A 21,497-nucleotide genomic window follows, 5' to 3' on the forward strand; every position below is an offset into this window, starting at 1 on the left:
AGAGAGAGAGGGAGAGACTCAGAGAGAGAGAGAGAGACTCAGCGAGAGAGAGAGAGAGAGAGGGAGAGACTCAGAGAGAGAGAGAGAGAGACTCAGCGAGAGAGAGAGAGAGAGAGGGAGAGAGACCCAGAGAGAGAGAGAGGGAGAGAGAGAGAGAGAGAGACTCAGCGAGAGAGGGAGAGAGAGAGAAAGAGACCTAGAGACAGAGAAGGAGAGAGGGGGAGAGAAAGAGAGAAGGAGAGAGAGAGAGACAGAGAGAGAGAGAGACTTAGAGAGAGAGAGAGAGGGAGGGAGAGAGACCCAGAGAGAGAGAGAGGGAGAGAGAGAGAGAGAGAGACTCAGCGAGAGAGGGAGAGAGAGAGAAAGAGACCTAGAGACAGAGAAGGAGAGAGGGGGAGAGAGAGAGAGAAGGAGAGAGAGAGAGAGACAGGGAGAGGGAGGGAGAGAGAGAGAAAGAGACCTAGAGACAGAGAAGGAGAGAGGGGGAGAGAGAGAGAGAGAGAGAGAGACAGGGAGAGGGAGGGAGAGAGACCCAGAGAGAGAGAGGGAGAGACTCAGAGAGAGAGAGAGAGACTCAGTGAGAGAGAGAGAGAGAGAGGGAGAGACTCAGAGAGAGAGAGAGAGAGAGACTCAGCAAGAGAGGGAGAGAAAGAGACCTAGAGACAGAGAAGGAGAGAGGGGGAGAGAAAGAGAGAAGGAGAGAGAGAGAGACAGAGAGAGAGAGAGACTTAGAGAGAGAGAGAGGGAGGGAGAGAGACCCAGAGAGAGAGAGAGAGAGAGAGAGACTCAGCGAGAGAGAGAGAAGGAGAGAGAGGGAGAGGGAGGGAGAGAGAGCCAGAGAGAGAGAGAGGGAGAGACTCAGAGAGAGACAGAGAGACTCAGCGAGAGAGAGAGAGAGAGAGGGAGAGACTCAGAGAGAGAGAGAGAGAGAGACTCAGCGAGAGAGGGAGAGAAAGAGACCTAGAGACAGAGAAGGAGAGAGGGGGAGAGAAAGAGAGAAGGAGAGAGAGAGAGACAGAGAGAGAGAGAGACTTAGAGAGAGAGAGAGAGGGAGGGAGAGAGACCCAGAGAGAGAGAGAGACTTAGAGAGAGAGAGAGGGAGGGAGAGAGACCCAGAGAGAGAGAGAGAGAGAGAGACTCAGCGAGAGAGAGAGAAGGAGAGAGAGGGAGGGAGGGAGGGAGGAATGCTAGCTCAGTAAAAAGTGTAATAGGATTCTGCTTTATGACTTTCCCACGACACCTTGGACTTAATCAGATCAACAGCCAGGAGTGGTTAAGGGTAGCGCGTGTGTCTGTGTGACTGTGTGTGTGTGTGTGTGTGTCTGTGTGTGTGTGTGTGTGTGTCTGTGTCTGTGTGTGTGTGTGTGTCTGTGTGTGTGTGTGTGTGAGAGAGAGAGAGAGAGAGCTCAGCTATGAAAGATTTCCATTTTTAAATATTCCATCAAATATTATCTTGAATAATCCTGTTGGAATAATTATTTTATTTTTATTTTTTGCGATATTGCATTCAGTGGAATTATCTTTAAAATAAAATTTAATTAAAATACTTCAAGGTAATGAAAAAAATTGTTAAATAAGGCTTTTTGGAACTAGACGTGAACATGCAAAACAGAGGGGTAGGGCTGAGTGGTAGGGGCAAGCGGTGAAATGGGACTGGGCCTAAATCATGTCTGTTAAAATGATGTGAGTGTGTGTGTGTGTGTGTGTGTGTGTGTGTGTGTGTGTGTGTGTGTGTGTCTGTGTGTGTATATACCCACCGTGAGGAGCCCTCAGGGCCGTCTGGAGAAGGCCTAATGATGTCTGTGAAATAGAAATTTGTATGTAATTATCATACTTGTTGTATTTGAACTGTGGATATCGTGTAATGTTCTCATTTCATTATTAAGTTTTGGTTGGAACCCAAAATTATTCAGTGAGTTCTCCAGCCTGGTGAGCTCACCCATTGGTTAGGACTTCAGGAGCTGTACTGAAGGCCTTACCCATTACCTGAATTGCCAGTGTGATTAGTAGGTATCAGAGGAGTTAGCCAGTCACTCTAGGCCTCATGGAAGTTCTAGATACGTCCCTGCCTGTGAATATGAGTCTAACCACCTTTCAGTCAGTTCATATAAAATGAGAACAGCTTAATACCAGGACTAGTTAATAAAAGCGGACGTAAACAAGCTAAAACCCTTACTAAGCCTTGTTATTCAGTAACTACAGGGACTTCAGTGGAGGCAGTTCTGAGATGAAGCTTAATGTCTGTGTCCAAAGTCTTACACTGTGTTTTGCCACAGATTGAAAGAAGAAGAAAGAAGATTTATCACTCATTTTTGTTCATAAACAGTTTGGAGGTAGAACAGATTAGGACTGTAATTATACACATATTTTTAGAATTGATCTAAATGCTCATTCAGTTCAATTCGTTTCTCAATATTGATGTGCTGGAAATAATTATACTACACAGAAAAAAACATCAAAGCAAAAGACGGAAAAAAAGGATGCTTGGACAAAATAGTGATCCCATAAAGCGCTGCAACTCAGCTGTAAACTAAAGTTAAAAACCTGAACCAGCTCAAAAATAATGTGTAAAAATATGTAATACCTCTGTTTTTGTTTAGTGTGAATAGCAGAAGCGGTACCCACTTCCCTCCCACTTTACTCAGTAACCTGCACCCAAAGAACTGGTATTGATCACTGACAGCAGCTTCGATCAAAGATGGGACCTGAGAGACCCTGAAAAGGGAAGAAGAGCCGCAGTCAGTGCTGTGTAAACCGTATTACACGCCTAATTAGTTGTCTGTGTGGCCTCACTGGCTCATTCTCTATCAAAACTCATTCTCTGATTGGCTGATATGGCTGATATGGCATGGCTACTTTCTTAGGTTCCTGTAGGACTGTTAGACCAGCCAGAATGTCCTTAGAACATCACTGCCCCTCGTTCTTCTAGACCTCTGTTATCTGGTAAATTAGTGCTATTGGATTAACTGGCAAGCCAAAGTTGATCAGTTTCTTCCCTCATAGTTTACAGTGGTCAGATTCTTGGCCTAAATGTGCAGAAGGATTTTCAGAGTATCGCCTCAGGTTGCCTTTATTTATAAGATGGGAAATAAAGTCTTTTAAGATTAAGAGACCCTTATTTTTCCCACAACGGGGGGATATCACCTCCGGCATTTAACCCATCCGTGAAGTGAAACACCACATACACGCTAGGGGGCAGTCAGCACGCTTGCCCAGAGTGGTGGGCAGCCCTGTCCAGTAGGAGTTCGGGGTTAGGTGTCTTGCTCAAGGACTCCTCAGTCACGTGACCTCGTCACTGGGGTTCGAGCCGGCAACCTTCTGGTCACAGGGCCGGTTCCCTAACCTCCAGCCCACGACTGCGTCTTCTGTAGGAGCTGACTGTCTCAGAACAGTCATAACTTCGATAGAGGTCTGAACTGGGTGTTTGAGGCCATGGCTGTATTACGCCACTCTAGTTTAGAAAGATTCCCTCACCGAATCCCCAGTCAGATGAACTGAAGCACATACGAAAGCGTGCACTCCAAATCAGAGGATGCTGTGATGAGATACTGGCTACACTCACCCCTCCAGACCAAGTGAAAAAAGGCCTCATCCAGCCATGTCTGGATATTTTTATAACCCAGGTTTTCTTCCTTGTTTTCAAAACGATCTTTGTCCACACCAGCAGCGTTTTTCGGGAAGATCTCTCCGTCCACTGGATGTACACTCACATGAGCTCACCAGCCCAGTTGGGAGTGATAATACCACCTTCAATTTCATGCCAGACACCTCAAAAGGAACATTGTGTGAATCAAAACTGGCATCTGACTCAAAGCAGAAGCTCCAGAACTCCAGCCCAGGGTCTCCGAGCCTTCTCCCCTTCAGTCTATGGTCTCTACTCATGCTGTCATCATATCGCTGCTGTCAGAACAAAACTGCAAAATAGCGACTTTACCGGAGAAGGAAAAAACCTACTTTACTTTTAATGTAAGTCAGTGGGACCAGATGTTTTTCCAGTTAATTCTGGGCCAGTTCCTTTGGTTCAGTGATCATGAAATATCCGCACAATGTAAAGAGCAACAGGTGTTTTCTGTAAGTTCTGCCAAAAGCTGAAAAATGATAGAAATGGAGTTACGGGGTTTTGATATGTTAAAGGCCTGGTCTGAACTGGCCAAACGCCGCAGCCGACTGAAGTTTACTGCTTAACTGCAGAGGCTGTTGGAAGCATCTTTATGTGAGGAGTGTAATTATATCCTGTATCCGTATTTCTCTACGTGTTTGTTTAGAGAGAGCTGTGCAGGTCCGTGCTGCGGCGAGTCCCGCCCCCCCACTCCATCCCCCTGCCAGCGAGGCCGCAAAGACCGATGCAGCGGAGGAGTTCAGCTACGCATCAAAAACAGGTCTGCGTGTGTTTATTTGTCCTACTGCACTGAAAAAGGATTGATTGATGAATAAAATGTCACATCACCACAATTTACTGCTTAAGTTTACTCACCTTTGGCAAGAATTGAGTGGGTGTAATTTAATTCATGTGGAACCTTTTTTGATCACTTTTGAATCAAGTTCTCCTGATTCCTGACGAGATGTGCGTTGTGTTTGTGTGTTTTTATGTTGTACCACACGTCTGTTATTAATTATTTTATATTATTTTATATTTATTTTTGTCTCATGTGTTTAAATCGATTCTCTTTATTTGCTGCGTGAACATCTGAGGAAGTTTTAGTTCAGATTCTACAGGGTCCACAAACTTTCAAGCAGCACTGTAGGTGGTTCAGTGATTAGCAGTGTTGGGGTTATGTGGTAGAACGTAACGTTGCAGTAATATAATTTTATAATATTACATATTTAATATATCTGTGTTCATAATGAGGTGAAATGCATTAAAGCTAAAATTCATCATCTAATAAGAATTGTGTTATTTGCGTTACTCATATGTCTCTGAGGACAATATTAATAAAATGCAATGCGTTTGAACATAAATTGCTCTATATAGATTATCCCTGTGTTTGTGCACGTGCCTCCTGCGTCAGCTGACTGCGCGATACTGTAAATATGAATAGTGCAGTGCTGTCCAGTCGTCTAAACATGAAGCATCTCTGTACAGTAAGAAACCTTTATTATATCAAGTGATTATGAGCTTATTAATGGGTTTTAATTTGGCCATATACTTGAACTAATTCATAAGCAGTTATAACACAAATGCTATAAAGTCAGAAAGGCCTCAGTGACCTGTTATAACTGGTTTAAAGCTGGCTGATGCTGCCTTTATCAGTACAGGTGAATGTGGGCCCACTATTAGGAAAGCAACGGTCACTGTTGCCCCCTTTATTTCCATGTTGTGACTGCTGATGGATGATTTTCAAGGTGTTTTAGAGGAAATTTGTTTTCGTTTTTCACAAAACTACGGAACAACTCTTCCTGGAAAACATGCTTGTAACATTTCTCTCTGTGTTTTTCGTTGTTTTTCTTTCTTTTTTTATTTAGTTTTTTCATCCTTTCTCGTTTTGTATACACATGCTATAAATACAGCTGCGGCTGCCTCCTCCAGCTCTCCTTCATCCTAATAAGGTGGCGATGGGAAGGTCGCTTAGTGGAATTCTTCAATAACTGGATTCCTCAGCGGAATCCAGGACAGGGGCGTTGCTCGTTGCTATGACAATGGGCTGAGAGGGTTCTTGCGTGGTTGTTTGCTTCCTCCAGTGTGTAGTTATAGTTTGTTTGAGCTGAATGTGCGATTTCAATATGAAATATGGTGTAGAAAAGCATTGGCACATAGAAGGGGACCTAAGGTCACCATGTCCAATGGCAAGCATGGACCAGAGGGGTATAGAGACCCCCAGGATTGGGCTGTGGAGCAGAGGAACTGTTCTCTGGAGTGATGGAGCTTCATCCAAAACCTTTGGGATAAGCTGAAGTGATCCAGAACTGACCATTCAACATCAGTACCTGACCTCACTAATGCACAATCAAATCCTCACAACAATGTTCCAACACCTAGAGATAGAGCCTTCAGGGTCTTACTGCAGCAAAGAGGGACAAACACCTGTCTTTACTGTAACATTTACCTAAATCTCAGCCCAAAACTTAAGAGCTAAACAGAGTCGTTCAAAGATCAAAGGTTTGATGTGAAACGGTTTATTGTAGAGAAACTTACTGACTCTGATGCCTTTACAGTGGTGGTGATGGGAACCAGGAGTCACCATGACTACAACACAAATATAGACATTTTATCTATTATCCAGAACCACCAGAGAACCCACACGAGTCTTCTGAGTTTGTTTGGAATGTTTATGATGGGAAATAGTGGAAAATCTGGTTTTCTTTGGTAACTATTTTGCCTCACAGCGCCCTGCATGTACATCTCTACCATCAGATCAAACCTTAATCACAAAACTATTGTAAAACAATTTCTCAGAAATCAGGCAGTGAATTTATAACCATGCAATAACCTTCTGTGAGGAGCTTTTAGAGGTGGACGTCTGGTTCCTGTCACCACCACTGTGAACAGTTCTGACTCGGTAACTTGGTCTCTTGGTCTCTTCAATTTTCACATCAGACCACTCTGAATGACTCTGTTTATATCTCAGTCAGTACTTCACTCTGCGGCGAGGAGAGGAGTTCACATCGGTCAGTAAAATGGATCACTGGTTATGTTTGCATGCAAAAATGTTTGCCAATCCGATTGATTATGTTCCAATTACAGATTTAGACTGAGGTGTCTATTCTCACTTTATTAGACAATCTGATGGAAAATCCAAGAACCACTTAGTGTAGACATTCCCATGACAACCAGCATCACGTGAGTCCAGTCAGAGTGAGATGAGCAGCAGTGAGCAGTGATTGTGTTTTTAACTGCTTTAAAATGACGTCAGACTCAGGAAAACGTCCTTCACACGTCCTTATTAAAGACGGCCGAGAGGAAGACGTCGTGCTCTGAGACGCATAAGCTGGACGTCCGTCCCACCGCCGTCTTTTAAAGATCAGAGCATGAACTTCGTCTCCTCTGCAGACCAGATTCTGCTCCACCGTGTTGAACGGTATAAACTCTCACTGTGACGCGACGCACAAGCAGAACGGAATAAAACTTTCCGATAGGGAATGTAATCGGATACAGGCGTTTACACGGATATTATTCTTCTATTTAACGGATTATTTATGGGATTACCCACCTTGTTCAATCAGATAGAAACTATTCTGAATGGCCTCAATCAGACTAAACAATTCCAGCTGAGGTGTTTACCTGGACGTGTTCTATTCCAGTTGAGCTATTAGCTGGATTATTAACGGATTATTAGGCTGCTGTGTGGTATTGGAGCTTTCTGTGAGCTTCTGCGTTTTCTATCACTGTATAAAAGAGGCAGCCCAATTTGTTTAGCTCCCTTTACTCCTGGATGCACTGCCCGTGCGGGGCGTGCTTTCAGAAAAGACATTCTGAATTGTTGGATTTGCTCAATCCCATTCTTTACATGTGAAACGAATGCCACAGTAGCAGAGAGAAATCCTTAGCAGAGAGATTTAAACGGCAGAAATGAGCTCCTACGCTGCAAACATGGGAACTTCTCAAAGGAACTCGCAGAGAATCCGTCTCTTTCTGTAACCCAAACATGGCTTCTTGCCCTTGTGTTTGTTATAGTAATAGTTTTATAAGTGCACAGTTTCATCACTTAGAAGCACAGACCCCCACACAAAGCACATCTCCCTCATATATACACCATCAATCGCAGTAGGACACTATTTGGAGCACTGCCCACTGAGCTTTCATGGACTTCATGATCTTGTCTTTACGACGCCGTAAGAGACTGTCAGGCTTAATCTGGGCTTGAGGTATAGTTGTTTAGAGTTCTGCGGTTAGTAGTTACGGTGTAATGGCATCATCTATTTTTAAAATTACACAGAAGCTTCAACAAGTAATTCATTACAACATGTAATTATATAATTTCAGTATTTTTGTCCTCTCTCCATTTCCAGGAGACTTGTTTTCAGTTCCTCAAAGAAACCTGCAGAGATATTTTTCCACACCTCCAAAGTTCAGTCTTAGAAGCTGGTTGATCATTTTCTGAAGTAGTCAAACCCATTGGCCCAATCCCATTTCTTATTTTTACCCCTATCCCTTGTTTTCGAGTGTCACCCGTAACCCCTTGGAACGGAGTTACAGGGGTAGGGGTTGAAATCTTGCCCTATGAAATGGGAGCTAGACGTGAACACGCAAAACAGAGGGCTATGGGCCAAGGGGTAGGGGCGAGGGGTGAAACGGCATTCACTGGTGCTGAGGTCTGGACGCTGGGGTGGTCAGTCCATCGTCCAGCTTCTTTGTTTGATGTGTCCGTCTCCTTTTCTCAGTGAGGTTCTTCTTAATCAGCTACACGTCCTTTCAGACCCACAGCGCTGAGTGGTCTTCTCACAGTGGAAGGATGGACAGAAACACCTGTGGATGTTTTCAGATCTGAAGCAGCTTGATGTTCTCCTCTCTCTCAGAGATCAAAGCTTTCAGTGCTGTTTATCTGATGGGGGCCGTTTCAGTGGTCTACCATGCTAGGGGTCCCATTTTCTATATAGTTTTTAATTAATATTTCAGCACCAGTTTTACAAACTTTTCTCTGAGCGGTTGATACTTTATGCAGACAGATCATCTGATACCTGCTCTCCTCAGAAGTTGCTCCTGAATAAGCAATACGTTGTATTTTGCCGCCGTTTTGAGCAGAAATGAAATATATAAAAGGTGGTTTCTGATTTCTATGAAGTTACTGTGAAGAATATGACGTGTTGCCTGATGATCTTTGTCATGAGTTAGTTTAGTCCAACAGATGGCGTCCTGTTTGCTTTTGTAGATACACACAGACCGACGCAGCCGTGTTTCCTGTCTGACCCTCAATTAACCCACACAGAGTGAATTCAAATGTTTGTTTTTAAGCCCTAAAAGTCTAGTTATCATTGTCATTTTCCTTTACTGTTTAAATGTAATTGTATAAGTTTATATAGTAGTTAGTTCTGAATACACAATCTGATTGGTTGAGAATTTCTCTACTCAAATAATGCAAGACATGATTATTTACAGAGAATTTTAGGTGTGGAGAATTGTCACTCAGTAACATTTTCCGGGTTGGTCAGATGCTAGAAAATACTCTTAAGTGAATCCAAAGTGAATGGATTCATATCCAGCTTTTGTGCAACAGTGTAATTTGTACAGAAATAAAATACAGAGTAAAATATTTCAGCACTGCTGCTCTAATTTTAGGTAAACTCTAGTTACAGACAGTGGTGGACGAAGTAAACCAACTATGTACTGAGTTAAAGTCGAGACGCCCAAGGTAAATATTCCTCCAGTAAAAGTAGAAGTTCCTCCCTTTAGACCTCCACTTGAGTAAAAGTACTAAAGTATTTCCCTTCAAATGTACTTAAGTATAAAGTAAAAGTACTAAAAGAGGAATTCTGGCTCTGATGTCCTGTTATCATTTTTATAACCAGACTGGCTTCATGAACTCATTTCAGGTGAAACTCCTCCAGCGTCTCTCTTGGTAAACCAGTCTTTTAATAGAACGTCATTAATTAGTGACGCTGACGTCTATTAAAATGATCAGAAGCACAAAACACTGAAGGTAAACAGTTTCCATCAGGGAGAACCGAGTGGCTCTGAAATCACTTTTTACACACAAGCAAAGTTTCAGTTTCAGATTTATTTACAACTTAGTTCCAAGTTTAAGTTGAATAAAAACTGGCTTTAAACTCAGGATCACAGATGAGCTCCTTTACTATGTTGATCTGTAGGCGTCTGTTCATAAACATAAACCAGCCCAAACTCATTTACTATAAAATGAAATGGTGTTTGTAGAAATTCAGAAAAAAGCCGCGTCAGTCTCGACTGCATATGTGGACATATTTCTATATTGTGCTCTATTTACACAAAGTTAGGTTAGTTCATCATTTATGTTGAACAGACTCTCCCAAAGTTTTACGCTGCTGCGCTGACGTTGAACCGCGTGCTGCACTGGGTCGGTCTGACCGACAGGTCAAAACCAGCTCTAAACAAAGTGCCCGCTGGGCCCTGATTGGTGCTCTGGCTTTGCGCTTCTTTCGTTTTGACATGTTACGTTTTTATACACACAGAAACCAAAAGGAACGACAGATTTCTCAAAATGTAGGAGGAAAAAGTCGGATATTAGACTCTGAAATGTAGTGGAGTGAAAGGAAAAAGTCGCCCAGAACGGAGAAACTTCAGTACAGATACACCAAAAATACTAAAGTACAGGAACCAATTACATTTACTCAGATACTCAGTTACTCAGTTACTGTCCAGCACTGATTATAGAACAATAGTATTCACGTACATTCATGACATCATGGCATCATTCATGACCTCCCCGTTCTGATGCTCGGTCTGCACCTCTACACGCCCAAATGCATTGAATTGCAGCCGTGTGATTGGCTGATCAGCTATTTGTGTTAACAAGTACTGTTCAGCACAGGTGTACCTAATAAAGTGCCCTCTGAGTGTAGTATTAGTAATATTACTTTTACTATAAATAAACACATTTTTCTTTCTTATTGTTCCCAAAATACTTTAAATTGTGACTAAACTGTCAGTTTAGGTTTTGGTGTCAAGGTTGCAAAATTTCAGTCTCATTTTGAGCTACACTGTATAAGTTATCATTGAATAACAATTATTAATATGACAAGTGACTCCAAACTTTTGAACCATAGTGTAATTAATTACGTGGTTACATAACAAAATATACAGCAAATAAACAGTAATTGTGCTTGAGTATCTGCAGAAGTAGGTTCTCCATAGACGCTGGTATTTTGAGAGGAGGTTGGTTGTTGGGGTCTCTATGGCTACTTAAGGTGGACCAGTACACACACCTGCAGCGAAGCCCTGATCACATACAATTCCCGCTGAATCTCTCTCTGTCTGTCTTTTCCTCTTTTTCTCTTCCTTCCTCCTCATCCATTTCACATTCTGTTATTTGTGCCTGCTCTCCTTTCGTTCCTCCTCATAACCAATACCTCGGGGATAATGATGTGTAGTTCATGTACAGTTCATGACCAGTGTTTCCTACACATTCCTGAAGTCCCTGCATACCAGCGCTGCTCAGCTCATAGGCAGGATTATACGTTAGTTAACGGTGACCTGAATTAATCACAGTTCCTCCCTGAACAGCTAAATCCCAAACCAGGTTCTCTTCTCCTTCCGTCCGTCAGTTGGAATATTACTGCCACGGTTCCTTTGGGATCTGAATAGCAGGATAGTGACAGAATCTCTCCGAACTGGCTGGAGATAATGATCTGAGGTCCCTGTGGGAGTCTGTGGGGACAGTCACTGTTGACCTGCCCCTTCCTCCCCAGTTCCCCTCCTGCCCTAAAACCATAATGTGTGCCTTGTCTGGCGTTTGATATTCTATCTCTACATGTTTCCGTACAAGGAAAGAATCAGAGGATCCAATGTTTGGGATCGTTGCTATGTATACCGGGCATGTCCGCTTTGACCTATCTTGCCAGCTCTGGAACGTGGATGTTTATCTGAGTTTTGGTAATGTTCAGAGAATGTGGACGAGATTGCGATCGTAGTCTATTCTGAGGTATTACAGTATGTCTCGGACATTAATATACTGTCACGATGGACATACGAATTAGGATTTCCAGCTTTTTTGTTGATCTTTCTTGGGAAGTGTCCAGAGAATGTGATGTTTGTTTAAGTGATGTATTTAGCATCAGAAGTTGCAACGTCATGCCAGAGGTTTTTAACGTTTACATTTTATAGCATTTGGCTGACGCTCTTATCCAGAGCAACTTGCAATTCTGATCATTTTACACAGGGAGGCAAAGGTGGTGTTAGGAGTCTTGCCCAAGGACTCTTATTGGTATAGTGTAGGGAGTTTGCCCAGGTGGGGATTGAACCCCAGTCTACAGTGTAGAGGGCAGAGGTGTTAACCACTACACTAACCAACCAAGTATTTAGGTGAGCTTGGGTGATGTTGGGAGAATGTGTATGTTCGAGTAGCATTTTTATTTACAATTCATTATTGTAAATATATTGTATAGCAATATAAATATTATATAAATATTGCATTATAATTATAATTGTATTATGTAATTGTATTATAATTATAATTACTATACAATATTATATTATATTGTATAGCAATATAAATATTATAATAAATATTATTGGATAGCAGATGCTCTTATTATTCAGTGTGGCTTGCCAAAAAGATGCAAGTGTTAGAAGGCATAGTGTTAAACAGTACATAGAGGGAAGATTCATAGCCTAAAACACTAGAGCCGTAGTCTAGCTTGACTGTTTGCAGATATAATATTTTAAAATACAAACCTAACATAAAAGCAAGAACCCAGTTAATTTATTTTTAGCAAAAACACTTAATTGCAAGTGAATATTAAATGCTTTAACATTATGAAGTGCATCTGCACTGTCAAAAGAGCATTCGTTAATTATGTTTGGCCAACAGGTAGACCATTAAAAGTTCAGAGATGGGGCGCTTCACATTCGAGGGGGTAGTTTATTACACAACTGACAGAAAAGGACATAAAGTCATTAATTTATCTTTGTATGTAAGTTTCGATCTTTAGGAAGGACATGCCAGACATAAAGGCAAGGATCTGAGGTGTAGCTGTGAACCATAAGATGGTTGACATGAGAAATACAGCTGTGGATTGTCATGGTAAACATGGTAGGAAAAGCCACGTGTCGTGAACACGTGTCGTGATTCATAGAGAATAAGAGTGGACCAAGAACTGCTCCCTGGGGAACACCAGTTATTATGCAATGACATGTTGAAAGTGACCCTCTACAGACCACCTGGTCCAGTCAGTCTTGTAAATATAAGAGCTATAGATACTGCCACTAGTTCTCTGAGGCTTGTGTGGAGAGCATCACTGACTGCTTCAGTGACTGAGGGTGGTTTCTGATGACACTGGTGTCAAGGAGATGGGACTCTTTTTACTTGTTCAGGAGTTTCAACAGAAATGGAAGCAGAAAGATTCGTAAATAAAGCCTGTATAGTATCTGGAGAAGGTTTTTCGGTGGTTTCGGTAGTGTTTTGGGAATATTGGTGTTAGTTTGACTTTAATGATTTTACACTCCCTAAAATAACTTTATCTTATTGAGAGCACTGCAGGTCGAACAGTTAACAGGCATCTGAAACTCTCCTCAATCCTCACCCCATCCTCTCTCTTCTCTATCCTTCCATTTCTCTTCTATCCCTCCCGCCATCTAATCCTTTCTCCAGTTTCAGTTTCCTCAGATCAAACAGATTTGCAACCAGCATTCCCCAGGCTCAGATAAGGTTTCTGCACCCAGACACACCCTGCTATAGACCAGCTCCGCAGAATACAGGGAGAGAGAGAGGGAGGGAGGAAGAGAGGGGGAGGAAAAATTAATAACATGGACAGATATTCATTATAATAAAGAGTAAGACAAACAGAGACAGATGGACAGAGAGAAAGACACACAGACATATTCACAGATGGTGAGAGAGAGCGAGGTGTTTTTGAGCTGGAGGTTTTTGGAGGTCTGGGTGTGAATAAGTGAGTGTATCAGATCTGTCGCATTCCTGGGGCTCAGCTTACGTTGGGAGGGTCCGCGTGTCCGAGGGGAAAATCCTGGAGTCTCCCAGGAGACGCACCACGGAAGAGCGCGGAAATCCGTCGCTATTGTGTCCGAGCTGAAAGAGAAGTGCCAGATCTGTGTGATGGCTTTGTGATACACTTCCCTCCCCAACTTAACCCTGAATCCTGGGGTGGGCGTTGTGCAGGCCCATGTCATCAGCCTGTTTCCCTGAATCAACAGACAGGTAAAGACACCTGTGACTCTACACCTGTCTTCCCGCAGGACAGGAGGTGCCTGTCACTGGTCAATTAATGTAGCTGAGCTACACCCTAGAACTGGTGCTATACATCTTTCCTGTCCTAAAAGAACCCCCGGGTGTGGATGTGCCCGATGAATTCTCACTGGAGTCACGTGTTGATTGATAGGTTTGGAGAGAAAGAGCGAGGAAGAAGCAAAAAAGAGAGAATGATGAAAACACAGAGTCCTCTTTGTTCGGCTATGGGTGCACATGCTATCATGTGTTAGTCTTTGCTCCCAGCGTTCAAAATGGAGTAGAGCGCTGCAACAGTGTTTTTTAAATCTTTTCTCCGTCTCATTCTTTTCCGCACTCTGCCTTGCTTTCACCTCGTGTTTACCCCCACCCTTTCATGTATACCTTTCTTTCATTTTCTGTCTATCTGTCTCTCTCTCCGCCCTCTGGTGCTGGTTCGTCAGAGGCAGGATGTTTATTCTACTGCCTTATCGTACGAGTCGTAATGACGTTTAATTGCCTGATTTAATGACAGTTTGCATCCCCGTGTTGCTGACTGCCTGGCTCCGATCGCAATTCACCATTTGAGCGCGAGAGTTCACTGGGTAAGGAGCAAATGGAGCTGCTGGGCGCTTTTTACCGCAGGAAACTGCGCAGGAAGCAGAAGAGGTCAGAGCTCGGGAGGTCAGATGGCGCACTGTGCAAGACGCCCTCGGAGACCAGTGTCAACAGCCTAGCGACTGGTCTGATCTCCAAGGTGCTCAGATTCACCTCCAGGTAAAGGTCACTTAGGCGTTTGGAAGATATCTGTGACCATGCAGCAGGACTTGAGGTTAAAGTAACTGTCTTCAAATGGTTGGTGTGCCTGGTAACGGTCACTGTTACAGCTGGACTGGACAGCTGTCTCCACATGCTTTTGCAGTAATGGACCTTAGGCACTTGCGTTCCAGGTACTTGAACGACAACTGTCTCTAGGACCTTATTGTGCCACTTAGGGGTACCCCTTCCTAAGTGGTTCTTTTAGGCGCCAGGTCTTCTTTTTGTGCCTGGTAATTGTAACTAAGCACTCATTGGTCTCTTGGTACTTTTTGTGCTTGTTCATGGTCAGTGGGCACTTGTTATTCCAGGTGATTGTCTCAAGGTGCTTGGTGTGCCCAGTAATCTTCATCAGTAACTGTCTCTAAGTACTTGTGTCTGGTGCCTGGTGTACCAGGCAACTCTTTCAGGGTCCTTTCTATGTTTGGTAATGGTCAGTCGGCACTTGGTGTTCCAGGTAACTGTCTCTAAGTACTTATTGTGTTTCCTAAGGAACCTGGTGTGCCAAGGAACTGTCTTTAGGTGCTTTCTGTGCTCGTTAATGGTCAGTAGGCACTTGGTATCCCAGATAACTGTACCTAGGTGCTTGTTATGCCTAGTTATAGTAACTAATAACTTTTTGTTCAAGTAAGAGTCTAGAGGCTTCTTTTCATGCCTGGTAATCGTAACCAAGCACTTGTTGTAGCAGGTAAGTCTCTTTAGGCATCTTTTGTACCTCTAATTGGTCAGTAGGCACTTGTTGTTCAAGGTAATTGTCTCAAGGAGCTTGCTGTGCCCAGTAACGGTCAGCATGCAGTCTATGTTCAAGGTAGCTGTTTCTAAGCACTTGTGTCCAGTAATGGTCCATAGGAGCCTGGGGTACCAGGTAACTCTCTCAGGGTGCTTTCTGTGTTTGGTAATGGTCAGTAGGTGCCTGGAGTGGTTGTGTATGACTGGGTAACTGTCTAGGCACCTTGTGTAAATATTGTTAGGTTCTTGAAGTGCCGGGTGAGATGTTTAATTTTAAGTTACCACAAGTACAAAGAATAGAGTACAAGTTGACTACCAGGTAGCTGTGCATATATGGGGTAGGTTTTGTTCATACATCTTTGAGGGTTCTTAAGTAAATAAAATATTTCCATATAAAACTATGAACGCTCAAAGAACCCTTTGCATGATTAAAGGGTTCTTCGCCTGGTGAAATCATCCTTCAAGTTCATGGAAAATGTATTGCATGTGGTTCTACATAGAGGCATTTTGGAAAGGGTTCTATATAGTACCCAAAAGAGTTCTTCTATTGTTACAAGCTTGATATTGTTACTATAGTGGAACCATTTTGGGTGCTATATAGAACCCTTTCCAAAAAGGTTTGATTTAGAACCATATACAGTCCATTCTTCATCAGTCTGAAGAACCATTTCATGATGAAAAGAACCCTTTAATCAGTTTTTTGAGTTCAAGAGTTCTTTGAGAGTACGAGAGGTGAGGAACCATTGAGGAACCTTGTTTTTGAAGAGTGTACGGTTAATGTAATCTGTGTTTTTGTTTGTGTTGTTTTGTAATGGCTGTAGATTGGATTTCAGTAAGGGAAACTGATCCTAGGTCGGACGTTAACAGACTGGTTCCACATACAGCCAAGCAGAAGCCGAATGAGATTAGTTTGTCTGCTTTAGGCTTTTTTGTTTAAATATTTCTGTTGAATTTCTTTCTTCATATCGTCGCCTGTGGTTTTAGAAAAGTACTTGAGCAAAAGCTATTCTAATCTGTTTGATCACTTTTTTAAAACCCACAAATGGAATTTTGATTGCAGGATAGAGCAAATATGTCAGATATGTGGGGTCATTATCCTCCCTTGATGAGATAACTGCTTTGTCCTTCCTGTGAATCTAGTCAACAGAATTTCCTGTTTACCCGTCCAGTTTTAAGTGATGTGTGTCCAATCAGAAGATCAACTTCATTGCTGGGCTGGACAAAGATCAGCAGCCTACATCTTCATTTATTTATTTTCTTTATTATGAATTTCCTTAATACATGTTTTCCAGTTCATTGTAGTCACAGGAAGGTACCATACACACTTTTCTCACCACGTCTTCTGGAACGGCGCTTGATTCTTGAGCTTTTCCAAACAATTGTCTCTAACGATCACTCAGATGTTGATAAACAGCACTTTTGATGCAGAACCATGGTGTTCTAGACTCTAGACAGTGTTTGTGCAAGTTTCACTTTGGTGTCATTGTAAGATAAACAGAACAGAATGAAACGGTCCAGTGAAAACATTATTTTTGTCTTGTAGTCGCAACACCTAGAAGGCCTGGGTTTCATTTGATACTAATATAGTGATGCTGGATTTCATCATCACAACTCTATGCTGCAGTGAGGATAATGGTCTTTCTAATGCTCTTATCTGTTATTATCCATGACAGCCCAAAATGAGGGGATCGAGAGATACAGGGAGAGAGTATATTAGGTAGTTGGTGGTTGAGTCCACAGATACGACTGACCCCAGAAACATCAAAGTGCCTCAGGGCAAAGGTAACCATTGTGTGCACCATGACAAAAGCTGGAGCAGCTGCAGCCCAGAGTATTTCCTTTAATCTAGAAGCTGTTCTTGAACTTCTGTACTGTAATGAATAAAACTGTGGGGCAGGGTTTAGAGTTGGTTTATTAAGGCTTGCCCAAAAATCATAATCACAAGGCTGAACAGAGGTCACAGTGTGGGCAGTCAGGAGTAGCAAAGCCAAACACAATTTGAAAGTCAAAAAACAGGTACAAGGGTTCTTAACTAGGAGCCTACAGGGTTAGTGCTGCCCAGGGCGCAGGCTAGGAGAAGGACTAGGGTCAGTTTGATATTTGTCAAACTAGTATATATGTGTATGTGCTGAGCAGCAGAAACAGTTTGGGATGAAATATACATATTAAATGAAACAAATGTGTTTCTTTCAGTGCTTTTATTGTCGTTCCAGCAGCTGTTAAGTGTCTTTAACTAGGAGCCTGGCTACATGTATGGGAGATACATCCACATAAACACAGCTAGGAAGTTCAACAAGTATGTGACAGTCTTTGCAGAAGACAAACCGAACAAAAGGCCTGCATCCAGTCACCAAAAACTGTAATCAAAAAGAAAGATACTTCACAGGACCAACACACATACGCAAAGAACTACACACTTGTGCGCCACAGTTTAATCTACATTGAATGGAGTAAAGGTACAAATATACACGTGTAAGAGTATATAGTACAAGTGTATTTAATTAAATTCAAGGTCCCGTTAGAGAAAATTTCCTCAAGCGAAGGTCCAGAACATCATAATGTCTAACTTGCATCACGACTCGGTGCCGTATACTGTTTACTGAAGTAGCCGAGAAGGAATATCAACGTCTTATACAGTCGACAGCTGAATATCAGATCAAATAGTTTCCTCTTTTTAGATCACGTCATGTGGAATAACTTCCCTCTGACTCACTTTCTTCTCTGACTGCTGTTTCTCTCCTCGTCCCTCCCCTGTGTGGCGTCACTCATTCAAGTCTCAGCGCTCATCATAATGCACAGATCTGATTGGCTGAGCAGCGTCACGTGATATTTACAATGCATGCGTTTGGTCTGCGAGTCTCCCGGGACGCTAAAGCTACTGTAAAGGCTAGAAAAGTTAGGTTGATTAAAATAAGACCACCCCGTCAAAATTTAAATAATTCTCTGTAGTTTATGGGTTATAGGTCCAGGTCCACACAGGACAGGACTCGGACTGCGGCCCGCCCATTAGTGACCTCTGATATAGTATTTTCTGTTGAAACAACTCGCACAAGCATGATTTATACAGAAACCTTTGCTGTATCAGTTTTGGGGATTGGGAGACCTCTCTGGTGAAACTGTGTAATTACATGCAACACGTGGAAGATTTTGTAACGTGAGTTGTGCTTTGGGCCCCTTCCCCGAGGGGATGAAACTGATGGCTGTGCTGAAAGAGTACACAAAGAGAAACCTTGGAGAAGGACATGTCGTCCAAGGATGTGAGTGAACTATTTCCTGTTGTCATCATATCTTCATCAGTATACTGATTGTATTGCTTGTGAGACCTAAACATTGCGCCAGACCTTCCTTTTGAGCCTGTGCGTTTGACGTTAATACATCAAGACGTGTGACGTGGTCTGAAAAACTCTTGACGCTGGTGGAAGTCATAATGAGAGGGTGGGATTACAGAAGTGGTGTTCGAGCTCATCTTAGAGCCACATGTGCTAGAAGCCCATTTGAATGAAAACCGGATTAGCTTAGTCTTCGGCCTCTTTCTGAGCTGGCTGCTAGTGGTCTACAGGGTTAGTGCTGCCCAGAGCGCAGGCTAGGATAAGGACTAGGGTCAGTTTGATATTTGTCAAACTAGTATATATGTGTATGTGCTGAGCAGCAGAAACAGTTTGGGATGAAATATACATATTAAATGAAACAAATGTGTTTCATTCAGTGCTTTTATTATCGTTCCAGCAGCTGTTAAGTGTTAAAACTAATCATTTCTCTCTCTCTCTCTCTCTAAATTAAGAAAAAAGGGATGATAAGTGAACACTCAACACATTTGGTCACTTATTGCCTGGCCTCATAAACCTTGTAAAGCCATTTACAAACTGTACACTCATTGGTCACTTTACAAGTTATGCCTAATGTAATGTGATATCTATCATGTATGTACACTGATTGTCCAGTTTATCAGCTCCGCTTATCATATAGGTGCACTTGCTCTGCGATTACAGACTGTGGTCAGTGTTTAACTCCCACAATATTGCTGCGTCTAATCCACTCGTACCAGTGCAACACTAACACATCACGATCCCGTCAGTGTTACTGCCGTGCTGAGAATGATCCACCACTCAAAAAGAACCTGCTCTGTGGTGGTCTGGAGGAGGTCCTGACCATTGATGAAAGCAATAAAGGCCAACTTACAGGGTATAAAAGTGCACCTGTATTGTACGTTAACCTGATTAGACAGTGAGAGTAGGTATGTGTACCTAATGAAGTGGCCAGTGCGTGTAAAATCGGTATTGTTGATACCATTGGAAAGCCACCTGTCAGCATGTGTTTTGGATGTTGAGAGCTCACCTCATGAGGACTTACGTTCTACATCTGACAGTCGTATTTGAGAAAGAAGACTATTTCTATATAGATTGCATCGACCATCAACGTCAAAATACACATATACACCTTCGAAATTCTCAAAACAGCTAAAAGAGTCTGAAAATTCAAAAGAATCCGTTCTCTAGTCCTCCTTCTAACCCGGCTCAGGCATAAGGTAGTTATCAGTTTGTTTGAAGCCACTTTGGCAGATGCTCTGGACTAGTGTTTATCCGGAGGTGTTTATCTGATCGGACTCTGATAGAGAGCCAGCTCCACATTCCTCTTGCACTTTGCAAAAGGCCGTTTGGACGCATCCCCAGTGGCCTAGAAAATTCAGTGTAGTCATTGGTCAGTTTGAGCTGAGTGTTTAAATTGCATTCATAGGGCTTGTTTGTTATCTTTGGGTGTCTCTGTATGGAACGTCTTCTTTTTAGGTTTTGTTTTGGTGTTATAAGGATGTATGAGAGTATGAATTGGGGTTGTGTTTCTGAAATATGTTGTGCACAATTGTGTGTGTTTGTGTGTGTGTGTATGTGTAAAAATTAGGAAGGGGGGAGAGAGAGAGAGAGAGAGAGAGAGGTGGTATGGGTCTCCCTATTGTTGGCTGTTCTTTGTCTGTGGCCTAAATGCCTGGTCCCTGTCTGCTTTGCACTTTGGCAGCTGTGCTTATCTTTGTCTCTCGTTCTCTCTCCCTTTAAGGCGCAGTGAACCCGGGTCCCGTCCCCACTCCTGGCACTCCACTAAACTGGGTGAGGGCCCTCTGGACCCCGACAGCATGATGCAGATATCCCAGGGTGCGGTGGGGGCTCCCTGGCACCAGGGTTACCATTCCAGGTCAGAGACATCTCACACTTCACGAGGGCTGCATCAGTTAGTCAAAATATGTGTAACAATAATGGAAAACCGTGTTGTTTGCTTAAAAACAAAAGCAGCCTCTAATGCTTTATTGTGTTTATGTGGTAGACATGGCCATAGATTGCAATACAGTGCAGAAAGTGTAGGGGGTGATGTGACGTCTGTTGTTCCACTGGTACCCTGAATGGAAAAAACTGCTCGTACGTGGAACTTGTGTCAAGCCATATGAGCCATATGGTTTCTTTACTTCATGAACTGGGGGTCCTGACTATTGGAGAACACCATAACAAAGTATGCAGAGAAACAGATGGACTACAATCTGTAACTGTAGAACTACAAAGTGCTCCTATATGGTCAATAGTGTTTCTCAAACCAGTCCTCAGGAATCCCTAGATAGTTCCATATTTTAGAAAAATGGATCTAAATATTTTTGCACAATTTAATCTTGATAACATTTTCAATCTTTGAAAAAGGTCATATAGAGGGTGTCATCGATGATCAAGAGAATCAGAGTGAGAATGTGTATGTGTGTCTTAGGATGAATCTCCTTCAACTCTGATGTCCCCATGGCAACCATTTCTGTAGCCACGCCTATTGGGGTCCTACATTCTGTGCACTGATTATCACTGTTTGGTGGTTGCGCATTGAAAGGCAGGCACATTTTCAGAGGACTGGACTGTAATTGGTTGATTCTCAGTGGAGGGAGGAGTGAAGGCAGAGCCATTGTGTCCACTGAAGGGTCACTGACATTGTGTTAATTATGCCAGTCGAAATACCAGTGTGCTGGTGCCAGCTAACCCGCCCCACACAAGGGCAGACGCCACTACATCCCCATGAGATCCCTGTCCTGGACGCACACCCACACACACACACACACACACACACAAAAAGAGACAGAGACATGCAAATTCCAACCTTCACCCGACAAACTCCCAAAAGGAGACAGAGTGGCTATCT

At 42.8% G+C, this 21,497-nt stretch overlaps 1 protein-coding gene across 5 annotated transcripts in view; it reads left to right on the plus strand.

Moving 5' to 3' along the window:
- Positions 1 to 21,497, plus strand: part of shroom3 (shroom family member 3) — a 121,388-nt gene that overhangs the window by 72,382 nt on the left and 27,509 nt on the right. For 3 of the 5 annotated variants that reach the window (XM_017717993.2, XM_017717991.2, XM_037545841.1), the window contains 2 exons: positions 4,266 to 4,379; positions 20,385 to 20,519. In XM_017717993.2, coding sequence (XP_017573482.1) covers positions 4,266 to 4,379; positions 20,385 to 20,519 — 249 coding nt within the window. Of the gene's footprint in view, positions 1 to 4,265; positions 4,380 to 14,367; positions 14,568 to 20,384; positions 20,520 to 21,497 lie in introns of those variants that run through there. The other 2 variants (XM_017717992.1, XM_017717990.2) reach the window with 2 other exon arrangements.

The sequence above is a fragment of the Pygocentrus nattereri genome, chromosome 16, assembly GCF_015220715.1.
Source record: "Pygocentrus nattereri isolate fPygNat1 chromosome 16, fPygNat1.pri, whole genome shotgun sequence".
NCBI lineage: Eukaryota > Metazoa > Chordata > Actinopteri > Characiformes > Serrasalmidae > Pygocentrus > Pygocentrus nattereri.